The 18,021-nt window shown below is 41.7% G+C and overlaps 1 protein-coding gene across 1 annotated transcript in view; it reads left to right on the top strand.

The window, feature by feature from the left end:
- Window positions 1-18,021, top strand: part of CDH7 (cadherin 7) — a 95,334-nt gene that overhangs the window by 49,079 nt on the left and 28,234 nt on the right. Inside the window, exons 4-6 of the mRNA XM_016211999.2 lie at window positions 321-488; window positions 2,758-2,945; window positions 16,604-16,857. Coding sequence (XP_016067485.1) covers window positions 321-488; window positions 2,758-2,945; window positions 16,604-16,857 — 610 coding nt within the window. The remainder of the gene's footprint in view (window positions 1-320; window positions 489-2,757; window positions 2,946-16,603; window positions 16,858-18,021) is intronic.

Consider the following 18,021-nt stretch of genomic DNA (forward strand, 5'->3'; position numbering starts at 1 on the left):
GATTTCCCGTCACCGGGAATTAAGGTGTTGGAGAGGGTGAAGAGAAGGGAAGGAGAGGCTCCCTGTCACATATTTGCACAGGTGACTCCCCGTATTGCAGAGAGGCGTTAGTTTTGTTTATTTATAACTTGGCATTTCCTGAACCATATCGCCATAACACTGGAAGATACTCCTCTCTGGCCTTCCATACGCATGGACGTTATTAAAAATAAACACAAGCAGCCAGAGGCGCCCCCGAGGCCTGCTCCCGTGTCGGTGTTCTTCCCCGGTGTGAATTCAGTGAATCGTGATGCTTTTTACTGGGATTTGAAATTTTACAGGAGTCATCAAGACCGCCCTTCCAAACATGGATAGAGAGGTTAAAGACCAGTATTTGCTTGTTGTTCAGGCAAAGGATATGGTTGGTCAAAACGGAGGACTCTCGGGGACCACGTCCGTCACCGTGACCCTCACCGACGTCAACGACAACCCGCCTCGCTTTCCTCGAAGTAAGCCCGCTGGTTTGTTACGTGGCTTTCCTGCCCGTCTATAAAAATGCGTTTAAAAAGGAACGTTTTCCAATTCTTCTCAACACATAATGATCTTCCTACAGTCTCCCACATTTCGTTTCATCAGGGGCATGGTTTAAATTCAGAAATATAGAGTAAGAAGGATATTGAAAACAAATAGAAACAATCATATATTTGTAGTATTTCTCTCTTAAATACACGGTTCTTCATGCACATTATTTGAATGCTAGATGATTATTACGTTTGTTTATGTATTAACCTTTTTATTGAAGACGTTTTGAAGTATTCTGTAACTTAATGTGGTTGTTGCAATGAGTAATATAAAAGAATGCTTTAGTTTTAAAAATCAAAACAGGACAGTCCTGAACCTTTTCATTTCTTATCCCAGCCCTTTTTAACCAGTTCAGGCACATTGAACTTCCCTTTAAGTTCTGCCACATCTTTCTTGTGCAAACACTCGTGTTTTAAAAAGAAATCAGTCTAAAGAACCAGAAAACCGCATGCCCTCAATTTAGTTTCTTTGACCAAATGGCTTTTGACTTAACCAAGAAAAAGGTAAAAAAAACCCACGTTCTGTATGTAGAGATGTCCTGATTGTAGGAAAGCATTTTATCTCGCTCTTTTAGTTGCCTTTTTGTTTCTTTTGTAAGTGTATGTGGTACTTCTTTAGAATGTTCAAGGATGTGAGGAAATTGTACAGACTACAGTGTCTCTAAAATGCTTGTTTGATGGAAACGGGGAGCTGAGCTTCTACACACAGACCTTAGGAACGAGTGATGTCAGGCGAGGAAGCTTCCTCTGCAGATACGAATGTCACTGCTTTCTTTCAAATACTGCTTCTTTAGATAGTTCATTTTCATTTTATATATTTTCATATTTTTATTATTACAAAGCAGACATTTCATTAAAAAAATGAACCTATCCTTAATTTTGCTCTTGATGGTTTATAAAGGGGGGAGGTGAGGATTGTAGAATTAAAAATATACCAACAATAATATAATTATATTGAGCTCTGAATGAAAATTCTCTTTTCTTTAAGCCTACAGAGATAAAAAGTGACACAGAATTTTTATGGTTTCGGCTGTCATGATGTGATGAGAGAGAGCACAGGTTTTCTAGTTTATTAGATCCTCTCCTACTTACTAAAGGCAGAGAAGCCAAGAATGTGCCATTGGGTTTTTTGCTTTTTGCTGGGATTTTTCTCCATCCTTTGGTTACTATTCTAACCTTAAAAAGTTTGGATTTTGCTAAGGACAATCCTGGATACGTGCAAAGGGTCAAAATTATAAGCATATGTTGTAATCATTTCTTTAAAAATCAGGAACTATTCACAACATTTAGAAAATTGCAGAGAGCAGCGATTCTCACGTGATCGTGTCACAGGGACACATGTCCCTTCGCACTCCCCTCGGGCCCCGCGTTTGTGGGCCCCCGGAGCGGGGCCGCGGGAGGTGAGAGGACGGGGTGGAGCATCGTGTTCCCAGGGGGTCCTCGCCGCAGAGGGCGGCCGGCCCTTCACCTGCTTCCCAGACTTGGTTGGTTTGGGGGTTTTTTTTTTGAGTCGAGGGATATTGAAGAGGAATTTTTACAAGAGAAAGTTTCTTCTCCTTTTTTGCCTCTCTTTGCCCCGTTCCACTAACCCTGCCTCTGCTCTGGCAGCATGGCCCCCGCGGCCCCGCATACAACCCACAGTCCGCTTTCGTCCCTGGAAGCTCAGGAGCTGAAACAAGGCTAATAGTGTGTTTCCTAAACTCCCCTGTCCAGTATCCGAAACTGTTAGGAAAAGGAACTAGTATGTAAATTGCAGCATTAAGTAATCAGAACCATGGAGGCTTGTATTTGTGCATTTCAAACCTAAGCTATACTACTTCTGTTCTTTAATATTTGTATTATATTCATTATATTCTCTTTACATGGGATGGTTGTATATTAATTCTATGTATGCTTATTTTAAACTTATTTTTGTGTTTAAAGTAGCATAGTTCCCACCACCAAAAGTACAGAAGTGGAGATTCTTCCCTTGCCTTTTCTAGTCACTGCGTTTCTAGTCACACATTGATTATTACCGAGTCATCCCCCTGAACTGTCTTGAGACTGTCAAACTTGCCTCGTATTGCCTTAGCGTCTTCTTTATGAAAAAATAAAAACAAATTAAGCAAAGATGATGCACAATAGCCAACTAGATACTTTTTTTTTTTCTCAGTTAGCTTGGTGTAAGGCTTGGCTCATTTTTGTTTTACTTTCACAGGATCTTACCAATATAATGTCCCTGAGTCATTGCCAGTTGCCTCTGTCGTGGCCAGAATTAAAGCCGCCGACGCAGATATAGGCGCTAATGCAGAAATGGAATACAGGATTGTGGATGGTGATGGACTGGGGGTTTTCAAGATTTCTGTTGACAAAGACACACAGGAAGGAATCATTACTATACAGAAGGTAATACTTGATTTATTTTTATTTTCTACATGGCAACTTCACAGAGATTACTGAGAAGCCATATCCACTTTGATGGAAAAATATATTAGACAAACTGACTGGCCATATGGTACCATTGTGTGTTTGTTTTAATTTTAGGAAGAGAAGCTGTGCATTTATCTGTAGGTGTCGTAATCTTGGGTAATCTTGAATGACACTTGGAATCACACCCTGTCAATCCTCAGTAAACCCAGCGCTTATCCATAGCTCCTTGACAACAGGCACACTGGCAAGTGTTTCACACATTGTAGTTGATCTGCTTGGAGAGATGACTTTGCCTCTTCATTGATTATTTTGGTAATAAAACCCTAAAATTCACCCAATGCCGTTGCAAGCAAACTAGATAACACTCCACATGCAAGAAAATAATATAAATAAACTTGGAAATAGAGACCAAAATGTTGAAAACTTGCTACCTTACCAATTTTTGTTTTTTAAAATTCGTACACTAATAGAAATGCTTGAGATGTGTTGTGAAGCTGATCATAATGCCCTCCATATGTGTGCAAAGGAAATCATCATCATCCAGACTAAAGGCTGTCCGCCATGGTGATTTTAAATTGGCTCCCAACACTGATTAGATGTGGAGAGCTGAGCTATTGACTCCCCCTGCTCTGTTTAGACATGATCTTTGAGAAATGTTAAATTTTAAAAAGTGTCAAAAGAACTTATTAAAGAATATACTCTTATCTCAAATATTGGAAACACTAAAAATTGAAATATATGTGAAAATCCCTCCTTTGGTGAGGCTGGGATTTTATGCCAGTCTGACAGTCCAGGTGTATAACTCTGTAATTAACTCTCCTCGATAATTAACACATATCAAAAAAGGAAGTTATATTTTAGTTGTTATGGGAAAACATATGTTTGATTCCAGGCCAATGGGCAAAATATTTCTGCAATTATTTCCCATGGACAGCTGCTATTTTAGCTCAGGTGGTGAAAATCTGTGTAAAAAAGTTACAATAAATAGGATTGGCCAACTGTTGGTAAAATATTTTGTTTTGTTGTCTAAAATAAAAGGAATGCAGTAAGGTACACTGCTGCTTAAACATTTCAGGGATTCATTCGAAAGCAACCTGCTCATATTCAAGAATGTTTAACTATTTATGTGATATTGTAATGAGCACATATATATATTTTATATAATGGCATAGCATAAATAATTGTACAAGTCAATATATATATTTGATATGAGATAATTGATTTAGTATTAGAACAAAAATTTATCTTCAATCCCTTAATATTATGCCTAGATGTTTTAGAGAATTATTAAAAAGAAAGCTATAGAAAAAACTGGATGAAAATGCATTTAATCTCAAAGCGTAAAACTCATGAAAAAACTACAAGGGGAAAATTTATAACTTATAATATCAATCATAATTATTAACCTTTATGTTATTGTATGTAGTGATTAATATCTGTTAGGCTTTATTTTGAGTAATAGAAGGGCTTTATGTTGATTTTCTCAACAATCTCATGAAAGTATTATTAGTGCAGCAAAAATATGTAAACATCAAATGCCCAGCAAAAGAAGAAATAGTTAAATGATTTATATTTCCATATTATAGAATCTTGTACATCATCAAAATGATGTGATATTTTTTAGCATGTTAAGTAATATGGGAAAGGATTATAAAAATATTGTGTAAAAAAAAATTTCTCTAATTTTATAAACACTATGTTTTAAATTTTATAAAAGTTGCATATTTATATAGAATAAATTGTATATAGAATAAATTACACTTATATAGACTTTTTCATTGCATGAAATATGTGAAAATGTTAATAGTAATTGTTTCCTGTGCTTATCTTTATTTTTTAACATATAATATACATTAGTTATTTTCATAATTAGTGTTACTAGATTCATAAAAATATTAAAAGGCAAACCAGAATATATCACATTAACAGCTTTTATAATTTTCTTGGAGTATTATTATGGACAGAAAGTCTGATCTAAATGCAAAACTAAGTCATAAAGATGTCAGTCAGTGGGATCAAGTTTAATATATTGTTGAAGCTCTTTCAGATATTTAAAAAAAAACATCATCCCCTGGAGAGTGAATTAAGATTCAAAAATATTCCAGACCTTTTAAGCATTTAGATCAATGGATTTTTAATTTTTCATACTGGAGATTTCTGCCCATGCATAGCCACCTGAGTGATGTTTTGCGCCTAGTAAATACTTAAAATTGGTAAATATTTAACAATCTATCATTTTATGAGAACTTAGCATAGTAGTTTCATAATTTCTTTGCTCACTATAAGAACAGAATTGTGTTATTTCTGTTTAAATTTTTGGTAACCAAAAGTAAATTTCATTTTGTTCAATGTTTGTCACTTCTCCTCCCTTGCCTGTTTCCTGACATAATGCCAGTGATCGTTTTGGAAAAATTAAGCACCCTCAGTGCAGAGGAAACCTTGAGAAACAAGGATGGCGGAAAATTGCACAACTTTTACTGCTGCGCCGTCAATCACCAGTAAAAAACTTAGTAACGAACAAAGCAAATTTTGTTGGTTCCAGACTACTATAAAGTGTAGGATTGAGTTGGTTGTCTAGCTGTCAAGGGTTAAAAAAATCACATTTAGGTTAAATACAGGGCTTCTGAAGAAACCCCTCGAGAGCCCAGGTGCTGAGTTCCAGCGTGACGTTGTTGTGTAACATTTTGAGCCTGGTACACACCCTGTTTATAGGAATAATAATTTAGGCTGAGAAGTGAGTGGTGGTTTATTACTTTTCACGCGGTTGCTTACGTTTGCCCCGCCTTCGCTGAGGCGGGCGATCCTGTGTTTAAGTCCTGTCTCAGGCGCACGATGTGTTTTCCGCTTAGAAACCATTAGATTCAGGAAGCAGGACAGTGTAGTGACAGGTGACAGGACCTAAGTGCAGCCCTGCGCCTTAGTAATGATTATGAGCTCACGAGAATACACGAGGCAGTTGAACTGCAGCTTTGCTGTTTGACAAAGGTAAAATCTAAGCAGACCTCTGCTGCTTGTAATGTACAGAGAACACCTCCCAGTTTTCTTTACGATGAAGGTACTTGGTGTTAGCAAAGGCTGCCTCACACTCTCCTTCCCCCCCTTTTCATGCAATTCTGAGTAAATAGCAGATACTGGGGTCCGCATGAGCCTAAGTGTTATTTCCAAAACTCCATCCCCAAGCTTATTTTTGAAAATTATAATTTTGCATGGTTTGAAAATCTGCTCCAGTGTCTAACCAATACAACTCAGAATTCTTAGCGATATTGAAAAAAGCAAACATGAATGAGAGGTTCCTGAGAGAATTGATTAAAAACAGTGGAAATGATACGTTTACTTTTCTCTGCAATTCCAGCTTGGTGATTAGACTGAATGTTTTAACTTGAAAAAGTTGTTCATGGCCTTATAGTTGCATCTAGTTTTACTTGGGAAACTATTAATCCATACTTTTCTCATTTTCAAGAACTACTTTATCAGTTTGTTCAAGACGTAATTCATCCTTAATGTGCAGCTGCTGAGCTTCTTACTGTCCTAAGGCCTTGCATTACTCTAGTGCTTGTTCCCTTTAAAAGCCTTGAATCAGGTTCATATTTCAGTGTCTCACAGGACCCTCCAAGGACTGTGGCACCTCCAGAACTATTTAAACTGGAATTTCCCCGGCACATATCCCACTATTGCTCAGTTCCATTCGAAGATCCAGAGTAGCCACTGAGCCCCGTTTCATTCCTGGAAGCAAGAGGAATCTTCTAGCTCTTCAAACACTACCTCCCGTGAGCATCTCCTGGGCTCTGCTCCCCTGCACTCACTCATCTTTAAATCTGGAAAAATGGTCCTGTTCTTCCTCCTTAAACCAAACAAGTAAACTGGGGACGTAAAATGATCGGGACGAACTCTTTTTCTTGTTTAAGGAGAAGTGTGTTGTGTGTGTTTCCTTTCCTCGGTGGGGCCTGGTCCAATCCAAGTGCAGCGAGGTCGCCTCAGCTCCATAAACGCGAGGTTTTTTCATAGACTGGGCTGTGGCCACGGGGACCTGGGTACGTGTCCAGGGCCCTGCAGAAGCGTCCAGGGGAGCCCAGGCCCCGCACGCCAGTCAGCTGGTCAGCCCCACCCAGCCGCAAAGATTTGACCGTGGCCCCAGGAAGGGGCTGAGTAGCAGATGGACAGCACTTCCCGTGTAGACGGAGAGGGACGCGCCCATGTAGACGGAGGGGCCCGCGGGCCCACTGCAGGAGGCGAGGCCGACGGAGTTCGCCTGGGACTGCGCCGGGGCGGGGACGTGGCCTTCGGACGGGCGATGTGAGCACAGGGGCTCCTTCCTGCCTTCACGCCCCCCGCGAGGCCATGGTTAGGGTGTAGGGACATAGGGTACAATGATTAGCAATGAGAACCGATTACAAATAACTATTAAATGGTATTTTAGGCACAGCTATAATAAAATATATAGAAAATCATATTTTCTAATTTCTCTTGATCCCTTATTATTGGAACTGTCTGTGGTAATACTAATTCATTTTGAGCATTTCAGTTCTTTTCAAATGACTCTTCGTAATGAATATCAATATTTATTTAACAAGTCATCTTTCTGGTTTTGGTCACATAGCGCACCTTTTAAATTATCATTATATTTGAAGCTCGGCGTTGTTTCTAGTTTCTTGTCCTGCGCCGCCTTGGTCCACAGTAGGTCTTGGCTGCGTTTTTCCTGCTCTCTTTGCCACTATCTTAAGGTTGGCTACCTTGCTTCCCTCCAGAACTGCTGTTCTAATAGCTTCTGAGCTTATGACCTGCTTCTAGCTTCTTGATTCTTGATTCTTAAATCCATGCTTTTAAAAAAATTGCTGTTCATGTGCAACGCCATTTTATTTTTATCATTTTGCCTAGTTTGAAAAGGATCCACCTTAGACCAAGGAAATAAGAGAGTCAGAGAGCAAAGAGAAAGGAAGCAGGGAAGTGATCACTAATGCTGTTATATAACTTAGAAATTCTAAAAGTATCCATTGAAGAATTATTAGAATTAATGAGAGCTCTCAACAGTGAGAGCTACAGAAGTAAGTGAAAAACTGATAGTTTCATGACAGCTCATGAGAACAGTGGTGTGAGCTTCTGGCCTTCAGCCCGGCCTTCGGGCTTCAGCCACTAGGAGCTGTGGATGGAAGAGCCGTCCCCCTGGTCCACCTCCCTGAAATCCTCCCCCTAAAAGCCCTGGAGTCTGCTGGACTCACGAAGGCAGCCTTTACCCCCAAGTCCAAGTGCTTTCTCATGACGCCAACAGCATCTCCAGTCTCTGTTTCAGAGGTGTCTTTGCTTACATATTTTTTAACTGAAGTCTCTTTGGAGTGGTTTTCTTAGAATGAAGGAAGTCTGTCCCTGAGATTTTCTGATTCCGTCAGAATTATAACTGCGTGTGGCCCTCAAGGACAGGATTCTGCTTTTTAGTTCTGTTTCTCAAGATTTAAGTGAAATTGAGGTAAAATTCCATCCCAGGTAAGACATTTCCTCCCAGGTAAAACATTTTCAGAGGCCTCCCTCCCCCCTACAGTCTGCAAAAATATATATGAATCCCCTAAACTCAGTGCCCTTCCTGTCCCACGGTGTCGTGGGGGCATCTGTGAAATCCAGAGTGGGTTTCGGAATCCGGTCACAAGGGCATTCTGACCCAAACCAGGGCATTTCTAAAGGAGACAAATGACACCGCCTTCCCCTGGTCCCGGAATGTTTTTCCCTTTCACGGAGATAAACGATAGGCGGCTGTGGACAGTCCACGGAAGTGAGCCATTTGTTCCGTGGGTTTCCCGGGGCAGCATCTGCATCCCCACGCGGCTGGGACGCGGCGAGGCTTGCTGAGGCCTGAGCCCTTGTCCTGGTGATTGTGTCTCCAAAGGGCACTGACGTTGGCGCCACGGAGGCCCCGTCCCTGGGGAGCGCGGGCGTTTCGTGCCTGTGCCCCCCGATCGTCAGCTGAGCCCGCCTTGTCCCTGCAGCCTGGTAAAGCCGGAGCCCGCCGCCCCGCCATGGTGGCTGTCGTGGGGTCGATTCCGCTTTGAGAAAACCGCCGTCACCCTCTGAAACATTTGCACACGCCGTTCTCGGCGTCGGGTGAACTTAGGAGCAGGGAGAGAACATAAAAGCAGTCTTCTTAAAAGATGTTGGAAAAAGAAGCACAGAACTGTGAAATGTTGCCTTCAGTGCTTATTCCTGTGATTAAATGTGCAGGACCCACAGGCTACCAATTGGTGCAGGTGTTTTCAGAGAGGTATTTTTTTAATAATTTAATTGCTTTTCCTAGACATATAAACATGATTCTGTAGTTTAAAGTGATGACAAGAGTGCAGTTTTAGAAAGTTAAAACACTGCGTACACTTTTCTTATGGCCGTTTATGAATGATTGGATTGTAACCTTTATAACCAGCTACATACTGCTTCAAAGTTCACAAAGCGTAAACATAAATATCACCCCATGTGCTTGAAAACTGTCTTTCCACCCGGAATTCTTTCTTTCCCATCGCTGTAACATAATTTTCACTTTAGGAGCTGTAGTCTTTTATTTTTTCCTTTGAGGTACGACAAGCCTTCCTCTGATGCACCTCTGTTTTCAACATAAGACCTCAGCTGGGATTAAATATGGAATAGGGAATTTTGCTTCTATAAAATGCATTACCATGGAGTAACAGTGCAGTAAAAAATGAGCATTTGCAAACGGCGTCTCCTATAAAGCCTAAGTACACATCCGTCTGGGCCCGTGGGTGGCTTACATTTTTTTAAGCTTCTTCGGGCCAAATGTGCTGAATGATCTTCATAGCTTTGTCATCTCCACACCCTAACAGAGGTTAGATGAAGTCGAAACCCTCAGATACTAGAGCCTGGTTGTGGAGGCTTGATCACGGGGCAGCCCCTCTTCACTGTCGGGAGGAAGAGTCAGACGCACGGGGGTCCTGCCAGCCTTCAGCTCAGCCGCCCAGATTTCCGAGCCCTGGGCTTTGCTGTCTAGTTGTTGAAATGTGTCCTTTCTCCACAACTTGCAGTGATGAGGGGCCAGTTCTCAGAGTCAAGTATGCATTTCAGTGTTTCCTAAAATGCTGCGGATGCGTGGTGGAGGGAAATCATGCCAACTCTTCCAGCTGAGTTTTCTCCTTCCCATTACGGGTTCCACTCAGAGATTTGATTCAGTTAATCCCACTGCACATTTCTCAGAATGGAGCAAAGATATTTCTCTTATTTGATCAAAAAGGCATAAGTTTTGGTTTATTTTCATTTTAAAGGCTGGATATTAGATTTAATGAGTTATAGATCCTAACATGTGCATGTATATACGCTGTCATATATGTGTTAAGGTTTAAAACTTATTTGTGTTTGAAAAATAAAGATTAGATATAAATTTAGGGTCTTAAGGCCCTGGCCGGGTAGCTCAGTTGGTTAGAGCATCATCTGGATATGCCAAGGTTGCAGGTTTGATCCCTGGGCAGGACACTTACAAGAATCAACCAGTGAATGCATGGCTGGGTAGAGCAATAGATTTCTCTCTCTCTCTCTCTCTCTCTTTCTCTCTTCTCTCTCTTCTCTCTCTTTCTTCTCTCTTTCCCCTTCCTCTCTTTAAAATCAATAAATAAATAAATCATCCTTTGAAGAAAGTTGATAGTAATGTACATGTCAATACATGATGGACTTCATCAGAGACTAACCCTGCTTGACTAGGAATATTTCTTTTTTCTTTGATTTCCACGGTTAATTAGAGCAATTTCTCAGAATGTGTGTGATGTCAAAGGCATTTTCCAGGGAACCCATCATGAATTTTATTGTATTATTATTATTATTTTTTTTACTCAGTACAAGTCAAAGATAATGTGTATTTTCCATTGCTTTTTTCCCATGGTATGTGGTTACCTAAATTAGTTTTAATAGCTAGTACTCCTAGAAAGAGAGGAGTATTTAGTGATTGTATAAGGGAAGGTGGAGAGAGACTTTCAGGGTGAAATGAATGTTTCCAGTATGAGTAACTAGATGAATAATTCTGTCATCCCTTCGTGATGGGAGTGTGGAGATGATGAAGTGTTCTGGAATATGTCACATGTGAGACCAGGTAAATGTGTCTAGGAGGTCAGAAATAAACATTTGTGGCTTGAAGGAGAGGTCTGGAGTACAAAATTGGGTTTGGAAGTCATACGCCTATGCATGGCAGTTAAACGTAAAGGGACAATTGAGAGCATCCATGAAGCATGTACATGTAACGGGGAAAGAATGTGTTAGACATTATTTGTTGAAACTGAAAATTTTAAGTTAGCAGGGCAGAGAAAGATTTAGAGAAGACAAACTGTTCTATTTTTCCAGGATTAAGGTATTTTAACAGAGTTTAAAAATAACTGACAAATAAAGCAAATAAATAAAAATTCACATTCAGATAAATAAGAGGAATTGCCTCTGTTATCAATCATGGAGGGAACTGGTGGGTCCTGGAACCTCTGTTAGACAGTGAAGCAGGATATAACAAGTAAGGAAATGACCAGAAGCCTCAAGGACCTGGAGTTCACAGAATCCCCTGTCTAGATCTGACCTCTCTCCCTCAATATCATCTGGTCATCGATTTGATCAGCTGGGAGGATACTGAAAGCAACAGGATGTGCTTTGATCCAAAAGACAGAGGGAATCTTTAGAAAAAGAAATGTTTTTAGAGATGAAAACAGTCTTAGTTCTTTCATACAAAATCAACATTAAACATTGGACACTAAATAATTACACATGCTCAAGTGCATTTGTGCATACACACAAACACATGCACATGTGTACACACACACCCACACAGGCACTCAAACAAACAGAAGAACAGAATGAAGAATTTCCCGGATTTAACTTCAGTAAATTCCAGAAACAGCAACAACAGCATTGACCCAAAGTGTGAGATCTAAAAGCAAGTCCTTGAGCTAAATGACAGCATGTTTGGCTGCAGCCCCAAAGCCAAGCTATACGAAGGGGAGAATGCAGTGCTATTATTTTATTAAATGAATTCAAATTATATTTCAACTGAGGTTGTACGATTGAAAAAGCTAAAAATGGCAGTAGGAACTATTGAAACCCTACTATTTGTGACAGTTGTGTTTTTTTTTTAATTCAAGAGATAAGTATTATAAACTGACTTTGCCAAAGACATAGGCCCCGTTGTCATGGGGGAAACAGAAGAGAAACACATGGTCTTTCCTTTTGATTTGCTCATAATATAGCAAGAAGTAATGCCCCTAACAATAGTACAACAATAACAGCAAATTTGTACAGCAATTACTCTGTGTAGGTCACCGTCCCAGGAGCTTCACATTTATCAATAATTTACTGCAACACTGTGAAGTTGGTGAGGTAGGCAGGGACCTAAGAGTGCTAACGCCTTACAATAGGAGGCCCCAGTTGCTATTTGAGACTAAAGAACTTGTTTTAGCAGAAAGGGGGCAGGCGGTGGATGGACATGACCTTGAGTTCACATAGTCTCCGCCCCCAGCACACATGCGGCTTTGGACTTCCACTGGAACGCGCTGCTATGCAGTTTTTGCATGAATGAACAATGCCAACCTTGCCTATTTTTTAATGCACGTTAAAGATGTGTGTAAAACTCCCTCTTTGTGCTTAGCTCTCAGTATGAAGAAGTTTCATTACTAGGTAAGGGGGTTACTGGAAGACGCAGAAAGATTTCCGTAAGAAATGGCAGAAAACGTTACGGGAGAGAGGAGGGGCAACCGGTGATCTGAACTGGCAGCTGCCAAGTGCGCTGTTTACACGCGCAGCTCACTTCCAGGGCAGCAAACGGGTGGGAGGGGGAGGGGGGCATCTGGTCTAGAAGGATGAGCTTGCTGTCTTGTGCTCCTTCGGTCAGAGACTGGCAAACAGCTCCTGCCTGTGTGTGTATCAGCTGAAGAGCTCAGGATGGTTTTGCATTTTTAAATGATTGAAACAAATCGAAAGAAGAAGTTGTGTGGCACAGGAAGGTTCTATAGAATTCAAACGTCAGTGCCTGTCAGTAAAGTGATTGGCACAAGGCCGCAGGAATCCATTTCCATGAGGCAGGATGCGTCTGCGTGGCCTGCAGAGCCTGATTACTGCTATCTGGTCCTTATAGGGAAAGGTGGCCAACCCCTGCCTTAGCGACAATGTTTAGTTTTTTTAAAATCCTGAAGTTCATCATCTTTTGATGGCAATAAATTTAAACAGTCCAATTGTGTCGTTTGGGGAAGTCTAGACCAAACGAGCTCTTCTCTCTTCCACCATCTCTGACATAAACGGCACCTGGCAGGTGACAGAGCGGCTTCTGGACGTCTCAGGATGCTCCGTGGGAATCGCCTCTCCGGGTCTATGTGACTCACACCTGCTTCCACATTCTTTTAATCCTGCCTGTTACTTGCTGTTGTGGGCAACGGCACCAACAGTGTTTTGGTTAAATTTCCAGTTAGATACAGTCTCCAGTGATATGTAGCTTCAAATACTGACTAGGACCTGTTCAGACGTTACCTGTGTCTCCTTCCCTTTCCTCCTCCTCTGTCTTTCCTCAGTTGTCATTTTAACCCCCCCCAAAGTATAACGCTGCTCATTATATCTTCTTAAGAGTTATGAAAGTGTCGCTTATACAGAAATCCGTAAGAGAGAGAAACGGGAGTTTACGTTTCGGCGCACAAGCTTCCTCCTCAGTCGGCTTAACGGCCCCATCCATCCCGCCGCGCCCCTCGGAAAGCGGCTGGCTGGCTGATTCTGATTTGCTCTGACGACCATTTTGCGCAGCAATTCCTTTGTAATTTTGATTCATTACCCTTCATATGAATTCTTTTATTGCTCTATTTTCATAATAGCTTCTAGGCAGCCAATCCCCGTGCGGGATACTGTGTTTCTTGATGATTTAGTGGCATCCAGATGCCTGAACCTCATGTTGCCGCCTTTTAGACCCATCTTTAAAAAACACAGTTGCTTTAAAATAATTGCATTCATTTGTGCAGTAAGCTTGAGATGATTCTGTCATAAGTCAGGCAAACTTTTGCTGGAGTAGAGAAATACTTGGTATCCCTTTTGATAAGCCTGAATGACTATCTCAAGAGTTGTGATGGTTTTCAATTATTTTAAAAGGAGACGGTCAACAGGATTTTTAAAAAACACACTCTGTCACACACACACACAATGCGTGAAAGTAAGATTTCTCTCATGTAATCTGTCAGTCTTATAAGTAGTATAAGAATGAACTAAATAGGCGAGTACCCAAGCTATTTGTATGTCTGAGTTTCTAAGTAAATGTACTTAGGAAAATAAGAATGCTTTGCTTTATTCTAAACAGTGCCCAAATTAAATATTGGACTCTGTGTGTAGACCCCAAAAAACTTGAATGAGGAGGTCAGGTTTCCTGCAGGAGGATTTGCATCTGATGACCCGGTGCCTTTTAGATACATCTGCTGTGTCTCATCCTGGCTCTGCTGGATCCAGTCTTGGAAGGGGCCAGGCATGTGTGAGAAAGTTCCCCTGGGTGGTCTCGATTCTCACTTTTGGTTGAGAACCACTAGGCTCAAAGTACTTTTAGATAGTAGACAAAAAGGTAGCCTCATAAACATGTCACCGAATTCATTAATAAGGTGGTGTTTAGGGCTCTGTCTACCATTTTTGTATGAAACCCCAGCTAAGAATTAAGCATTTCCCACAGTAATTCTGTGAAGGTATCTGTGGTCAAGAAAAACAATATCCCTGATTGTTCCTTTCCCCGCCTCCCAGGCCAGCATCAGGATTCTCTGGGACAAGGTATAGTTCAGCTTAAGTCTCTTGTGGCTTGGATGTCTATGTTCAAGTTTTTTTCTAATTAAAGAAGAATTTATTGAGCCCTTTCTATGTACCAGATTCGTAACAGGCACTGAATATGCTAGTAATGAGCAAAAAAAGTCTGGAGTTTACATTCTCCTGGATGAGACAGATGTTAAGCAAATAACTATTTCAGTAAGTGCTTTCTGGTCCAGATATAGTAAACCTATTTTGAGTTTTGATTTATATGTTTTCCCCTCAGTATTAATCATTAATGAGCCATGGAATCTCTTTGTCATATTTATGTGCCAACACACGCACAGTGTATAAATTTATATTTTTTATACATGTAGGTATATGTAGGCATGTGTCTTGTTTTAAATTAGTAGCATATATGTATGTCATATGTATTGCATATGTACACATTGTTTGCACATGTATATATACAGATATATATATATATATATATATATATATATACACACACACACACCCTTTTTTGTATATACATAACTATGTTGTTTAATTTATTTTAATCAGCAGCACATCCTAGTGGGGCGAGGTGGATGGAGTTCCCGCATACTTACATGTGCACACGTGCTCAGAGACATGGTTGAATTTGGATTCCAGTTCTCAACATTACACTTTAGCCCATTTTCCTTAGTGCTTTTTTCCTTCAATACTGACAAGTAAATTAAGGTTTATATTTGATAGTGTTTCTTTCCATTTCTTTACTTTCTGAAAATTTTTTACATCATTCAATGTGAATAATATTTTGGGACAGTTTTTCAGGGCTGAGATTGAGATTAAAAATCACAACAAAACTGTGACTCTCTATCCCTTGAAGAAAGAGGTGTATGTTATTGTCATAAAAACCCCACCATGGCCCTGGCTGGCATGGCTCAGCGGTAGAGCATCGGCCTGCGGACTGGAGTCCCGGGTTCGATTCCAGCCAAGGGCACGTACCTCGGTTGCAGGCGCGATCCCCAGCCGGGGCACATGCAGGAGGCAGCCCGTCCATGTGTCTCTCTCATAAAGGTGTTTTTCTCTCTCTCCCCCCCTTCCACTCTCCCTGAAAAGCAATGGAAAAAATATCCTCACATGAGAATTTAAAAAAACAAAAACCCTCCGCCATATTGAGGACATAATTCTTTTTCTTCACAGACGGTGCCTCACTAGTGCATTTAATTCCCCTGCAACTTTCTAAGAAGCTACCATATGGTTTGACTCGGGTCACACTTTTGAGGATAGTGTTGGCATGTTCATCCTGTTGAAAAGTTACGGAATAGAGTCTGGAATATAACTGACAGCCATCTACTAGAGAGAGAGAGAGAGAGAGAGAGAGAGAGAGTGCCCTGAGGGAGGAATGGCAGAGGGGAAGCTGGGCGCTGCTTCCAGAGGAGCCTCTGCGTGGTCAGACTGTCAGCCTCACCTGTCCCCCTGCTGTGGCCGCACCTGGACCCTCATGACCATAATGGAGCCTCTGAAATCAATGAAAATCCTTTCAAGTGAGAAATTCAGTCAAAAGTTGCATTTCTCTTTCCTTTTCATGTGCCCCCGTGGGTCGTGCAGTTACGTGGTTGAAGAATATTGCATTGGTGTCCCTGTTGGAAAATATATTTAAACCTTATCTGTGGTCTTCCAGATAATGCCCTGAAGCCATGGACTTGCCCGTGCGACCCGCAGTGGACTAAGCTGGCTCGGAGCCGCTTAGGACTGCCGACGGGTCAGGGACGCAGCAAGGACTCCGACTGGCGTCTGTTCCCTCCAGTGCCGGTGCCCCATGTGCGCGGCCGAGTCCCCCCCGTGCCTATTGACGGTCATGAGTGACGGGGCCCCGCCTCCCTGGCTGCTTAATCGGTAATGTAATTTCCCTGGTAACTTTCCCGCAGGACCTGGATTTCGAAGCCAAAACAAGTTACACGCTCCGGATAGAAGCCGCCAACCGGGACGCCGACCCTCGCTTCCTGAGCCTGGGGCCCTTCAGCGACACGACGACCGTGAAGATCATCGTGGAGGACGTGGACGAGCCCCCCGTGTTCTCCTCCCCGCTGTACCCCATGGAGGTGTCGGAGGCCACCCAAGTTGGGAACATCATTGGCACGGTCTCAGCGCATGACCCAGACGCGTCCAGCAGCCCCGTGAGGTAGCAGCTCCGCGCTGTCCCTTCCCGCAGGGTCGCAGCAGTGCGCTCTGTCCACAGCCCGCGTGGCCACGTCGGGCTCGGCTCCCCGCAGAGACCGGTGTCGCCTGCGTGCGAGCCACAGCGCAGCTCCCGGTTTACTCATTCGGGATGTGCCGCCTGATGTCCCGAGGCCGTTACCGCAGAGCAGCACCTCCAGGCGTCTGTGGTGGCCCGCAGACCGTGGCTGACGGGCCTCTCCGGCCAGTTAGCCTGAGCTCTTTGCGAGCACGGGGCGCTCAGAGGGGCAGCGACGCGCGTCCCGGTTGCGGGGTGCGCGCATGTATTAGGGAAGGAATTGCAGAGATCATTGAAATTAGGGACGGGTTTTTAAACAAATCCTGTTGTTTTCATATTGGTCTGTTTGGATAGCATATGTTTATGTAGTTCATTATTCTCACTTATAACAAATAATACCTCATATATGGACAAAGGACTATTTTTAAATGTCCTTTCAGTCTTCCTGTACAGAGACTAGATGCATTCTTAGAACTGATTAATCTCTTTTTTAGAATAAGCAGAATTTAGTCTTAGAGCATTTCAAAATATCACAATATTCCATTTCACACTTCTTGCCCATAATTTATAATCTGAAGTCTACATGTATGTTTTTGTGTACACATGTATTGGTGTGTGTGCACTTATGATAAATTATGTCTTAAGTGAATATTCTATATAGAACATACTTGAAGTTACATTTTATTACACGTCTTAATTTGGAATCGTAAGTAAGACTTTTCAGTGGGACAGTTTGGATTTGATTACAGTCTATAGTGTACAAAAATCAGTGAATGTTTCATGTTCAGATACGTTCAGCTTATAAGCACAGCCTTTTAGAATTAACCCATACAGGAGAATTCTGAGTGTTTTTGAGCTAAATTCTGAGCTAAGCCTGGACGTTGACTGCAAAGCAGGATGAAAAATATCTGTAATTTAGGCACAATTCTTCAGTAAGAAAAGCTCATAATTTTTAACTGCCTTAAACTATAAGCCCCCCCCCATATATATATGTGTGTATATATATATGAAGCTAGTGCTCTTTTCCCATTTTGTCTGACATTACTATTAGCCTAGTAAAGAATTGGTATAAAATAACTGTTACTCCAAAACTGAACTCATAGTCATTGT

The sequence above is a fragment of the Miniopterus natalensis genome, chromosome 7 (assembly GCF_054644295.1).
Source record: "Miniopterus natalensis isolate mMinNat1 chromosome 7, mMinNat1.hap1, whole genome shotgun sequence".
Classification (NCBI taxonomy): domain Eukaryota; kingdom Metazoa; phylum Chordata; class Mammalia; order Chiroptera; family Miniopteridae; genus Miniopterus; species Miniopterus natalensis.